At 47.2% G+C, this 5,000-nt stretch overlaps 1 protein-coding gene across 1 annotated transcript in view; it reads left to right on the forward strand.

The window, feature by feature from the left end:
- The window catches only part of plxnd1 (plexin D1), a 132,333-nt gene that overhangs the window by 39,799 nt on the left and 87,534 nt on the right, over positions 1–5,000 (forward strand). Inside the window, exons 10-11 of the mRNA XM_063220614.1 lie at positions 1,244–1,339; positions 3,597–3,687. Of these exons, the coding sequence (XP_063076684.1) occupies positions 1,244–1,339; positions 3,597–3,687 (187 nt within the window). The remainder of the gene's footprint in view (positions 1–1,243; positions 1,340–3,596; positions 3,688–5,000) is intronic.

The raw sequence follows: 5,000 nt of genomic DNA on the forward strand, positions 1-5,000 counted from the left end.
AGAGAAGAGAAGAGAAGAAGAGGACAGGACAGAGCAGAGCAGAGCAGAGCAGAGCAGAGCAGAGCAGAGCAGAATAGTTGAGAGCAGAGGAGAGGAGAGGAAGACAAAATAAGTGAAGAGAAGAGAAGAGAAGAGAAGAGAAGAGAAGAGAAGAGAAGAGAAGAGAAGAGAAGAGAAGAGAAGAGAAGAGGAGAGGAGAGGAGAGTAGAGCAGAGGGTGGAGGAGGAAGAGAGGTTGAACTGTCAGGGTGGAAAGGAGGAGAGAATGGCAGAAGGCAGAGGAGGGGAAAGGACAAGAGAGGAGAGTCCCTGGCAGGAGCAGCGGCGCTGCCGAAACTAAAGTAGAATCCTCTCTCCAACATCTGACAAAAACATCACCCAAGAACAACAACAGCCGGAAACTAGTCATACAGAGAGCTGTTATGATGAGATGGTGGAGTAGACCATTTGTGTGGATAGGGTTGTCTCAGGTTACCTCAGGATCTGTATGAAGTGTGTGTGTGTGCGTGTGCGTGCGTGCATGTACGTGTGTGTGTGTGTGTGTGTGTGTGTGTGTGTGTGTGTGTGTGTGTGTGTGTGTGTGTGTGTGTGTGTGTGTGTGTGTGTGTGTGTGTGTGTGTGTGTGTGTGTGTGTGTGTGCCTTTGCGTGTGTGTGTGTGTGTGTGTGTGTGTGTGTGCGTGTATATGTGCGTGTACGTGTGTGCGTGCGTGCGTGTGTGTGTGTGTGTGTGTGTGTGTGTGTGCGTGTGTGTGTACTAGGCTGTGTAAATGTGTACTTAGTATATCCCCCCCATGTAAAGAGCACAGGTCTGAGATTACCCGGCTCACCGCTCAGTCACAAATGAGGCTCTTAATCAAAGCAAACTACCCATGAATGGAGAGCACTAGAAAAATAGCACACAGACGCATGCCCGCACACACACACACACACACACACACACACACACACACACACACACACACACACACACACACACACACACACACACACACACACACACACACACACACACACACACACACACACACACACACACACACACACACACACACACACACACACACACACACAACCCACTGGTTAACCGAGCCCTTGATTGGCCATTCTCTCCTGGGTGCCATTCTATACTCTGCTATGTTGAACTTGAGGTGGTGGAGGAGGGAAGCGAGGTTGTGCTAACTGGTAACCCTATATTGTGTGATGAAGTGGTCTCTGGTTTGTTTGTGTTTTTTTGGGGCCGCAGGGAACCGAGCTGTTGTGCGAGTTTGGGAACGGGCGCTACCAGGAGGCGAGCTGGCAGCCGGGAGAAGAAGGCTTTGTCACATGCGCTGGAGTGACGGTAAGGGACAGTCATCGTCATCATCATCATCATCATCACACACACCACACAATAGGCACAGGGCCACTAGGGAACTGCACTCGCCACCGCCAATAATGTGGAGTGGACAGAGTGCAGTACTGTAAGTTGCCAATTACAGTAAACGTAAAAAAGTAAGTTGCCCTGCTGCCTTAAGTTTGTAAGTGAACTCAACTTGAGAAAGCCTCAAGATGAATTGACTCTCGAGTTGACTTAACTCACAAACTTAAGGCAGCAGGACAACTTACATCTTTACGTTTAACTGGCTTGCAATGTTTTACAGTGTGTGTGTGTATAGGATGTGGTATGTTAGGGAAACTGTACGACATAAAGGGCGTGAGTGCAGCCTATTACAGTATGTGTCTGTTGAAAGAGAGGATGTATGACATGGTACGTGAGGAAAATGACAGTATATGTAAATGCTATGAATGCGGTTTAGTATGTACATCCTTTGTAAAGACTGTGCATGATGTGGGTGTATGCAGCATACAACATGAGAAAATGTGGTCAATGCACTGTTGTTGTGTGAACACAGTCATATACAGTACTGTATATATGTGCATAAAGAGTGTGCATGATGTGGTATGTGCGTCAAATTGCACAGTGTATGAAGATTGTAATGCAGTCCAACATGTATGTCTGTGGTAAAGACCGTGCACAATGTGGCATGTGTGGACAATTGTACAGTGTAGAGGTTGTGAAAACAGTGTGCTGTAAATTATGGGTAAAAACAACGGAGCAGTGTACTTTATAATCATACGTAGTATATTCTGAACTTTACTGATGTACAGTATATGATTAATAAGGCTTCTGACATGACATGCAGTTTGTCTTTTGTAAAGCTAGGCTGATATGGTGAGTCATAAGTGGATGCTAGGCTGATATTGTCAGTTACAAATGGATAAGGTGTTATTACTACGTGTTATATCATGCTTATGAAGGTCACCCTTATGTACAGTAAACACCTTCAACTAAAGTGAGACTATGTCAAGGCCTCTTGTCTTGTCCTTGATGACGAGTGTGGGCTACTGTATGTGTGACACAGTACAGTTTGTAATGAAGGGACTCTGTTAAGAGTGTGTTCTGTATGCAGTGCTGTGTGCCCTTGGTGTATATGTGATGAAGGGGATATATTAAGACTGTGTGTCCTGTTTGCAGTGTATGTGATGAAGGGGATATATTAAGACTGTGTGTCCTGTTTGCAGTGTATGTGATGAAGGGGATATATTAAGACTGTGTGTCCTGTTTGCAGTGTATGTGATGCAGTGCAGTACATAATGAAGGTGATACAGTATATTACGAGTCTGTATGCAGTGTTGTGAGATGCAGCAGTACAGTAGGTGTGCACAGGGGGGGGCGAGGTGGTGCTAAAACACCTGCCCATTTGCCCTACTGGACAAAAAAATGCTCTTTTTGGAAAATCATTTTTGAAAGTTCTTTTTTCGCAGTGTACTATGCTCTATGTTCTATGACATGATAATCTACAAAGGCTTCACGATCAAATGCATGTTACAATATTGGCTTGATATAATATGTAGCCTCTATACGCTTGACAAAGGCAATCAGGAGATCCACATGCCCCCAATACCCCCCTCCCCTCCAGCACCTGCCCCCCCCCAAAATATCTGTGCACGCCACTGGTACAGTACAGTATATGTGATGAAGGGGATATATTAAGACTTTTTGTCCTGTTTGCAGTGTATGCGATGCAGTACAGTACATAATGAAGGGGACATATTTATTAAGGGTGTGTGTTGTGTATGCAGTGTGGTGTGTCCGTCCTTGATTAGATGGAGAGCTAAGGAATTAGAGCATTACATGATGTGATGTGGGAACATGTGCCGGCTGCTAGTGGCACCGGGAGAAGCAGGTGTGGTGTGACGCACTGAAATGTGTGTGTGTGTGTGCGTGTGTGCGTGCGTGCGTGCGTGCGTGCGTGCGTGCGTGCGTGCGTGCGTGCGTGCGTGCGTGCGTGCGTGTGTGTGTGTGTGTGTGTTTTTAAGAGAATTGGGAAGAGAGGAGAGAGAAAGAGAGTGAGACAGAGAGAGAGAGAGAGTCAGCCAGAGAGAGAGAGAAAGAGAGACAGTCAGACGGAGAGAGAGAGAGAGAGAGAGAGAGAGAGAGAGAGAGAGGCAAGAGAGAGAGAGAGAGAGAGAGAGAGAGAGAGAGAGAGAGAGAGAGAGAGAGAGAGAGAGCGCCCTAATCAGCAGCTGTGTTGTGTGTTCCATTGTCTCCATAGCTGAGTACCAGTCAGCAGAGCCAGCTCTTCACTCTCAGCCTCAAGAGGAAGCACAAGGCCAGATACATAGACAGCCCTCAGCCCATCACAGGTAACACACACACACACACACACACACACACACACACACGCACGCACACACACACACACACACACACACACACACGCACGCACACACACACACACACACACACACACACACACACACACACACACACAGTATACACGCACATGCACACACACTCACGTACACACGCACGCACACACACACACACACACACACACACACACACACACACGCGCGCACGCACGCACGCACGCACGCACGCACGCACGTGCACACACACACACACACACACACACACACATATGCACACGCACGAACACATACACACACACTTTACAGCTTTGACGTGTAAACACATAAATGATAAGAGCTACAGAGGCAAGTATATATTTATTTGTCCTAAGAATTTACGAAGAATTTACGAGGAACACAGTTTACCAGCAACTCACTGGTGAACTATTCCTTTCTTCATCACTATTCATCCCTGGTACAATTGTGCACACAAATGAGCACATGACACACACGTGCGCGCACACACACACACACACACACACACACACACACGCACACGCACACGCGCACGCACACGCACACGCACACGCACACACACACAAACCATATGCATACTTCATATCAAATGACTCCATACCACATCCATATGCACACTTGGCCTGTCAAACATAATGTAGTGATTTAGTTATTCATGCATCTATACTGCACGCTTGTATTGATGTCTACGCATGAGTGCAAATATCATACTGACATACTGCTGGTGCCTTCTATCTAGTGATACCCATCTGGGAAGAACATGTTTGGCACAACTTCACACACACACACACACACACACACACACACACACACACACACACACACACACACACACACACACACACACACACACACACACACACACACACACACACACACACACACACACACACACACACACAGTGACACACACACACTGTCTGGCTGAAATTCAGAAATACCCAACGGTGTTTGCGGCCAGTCTGCTGTGTCATACTGACTCACCCGCACAACACAACACACAACTGAAACACACACAAACACACAGGCGCAATAATACAAACACATGCACACACACACACACACACACACACAAACACAGAGGGAAGCCGACAGAGGGGTACAAAGGGGACAGTTATCCCGGGCCCAGAGACAGAGAGGGCCCAGAATTGGGTTCTCATTCCATTGTATGTTTTGGGTGGGGGGGCCCTGTCAGATGACTTTGTCCTGGGCCCAGCCAAAGCTGTCAGCAGCCCTGAACACACACAGACACACACACACAAACACTCACATGCACAAGCACAAGCACA

The sequence above is a fragment of the Engraulis encrasicolus genome, chromosome 2, assembly GCF_034702125.1.
Source record: "Engraulis encrasicolus isolate BLACKSEA-1 chromosome 2, IST_EnEncr_1.0, whole genome shotgun sequence".
In the NCBI taxonomy this organism is placed as follows: domain Eukaryota; kingdom Metazoa; phylum Chordata; class Actinopteri; order Clupeiformes; family Engraulidae; genus Engraulis; species Engraulis encrasicolus.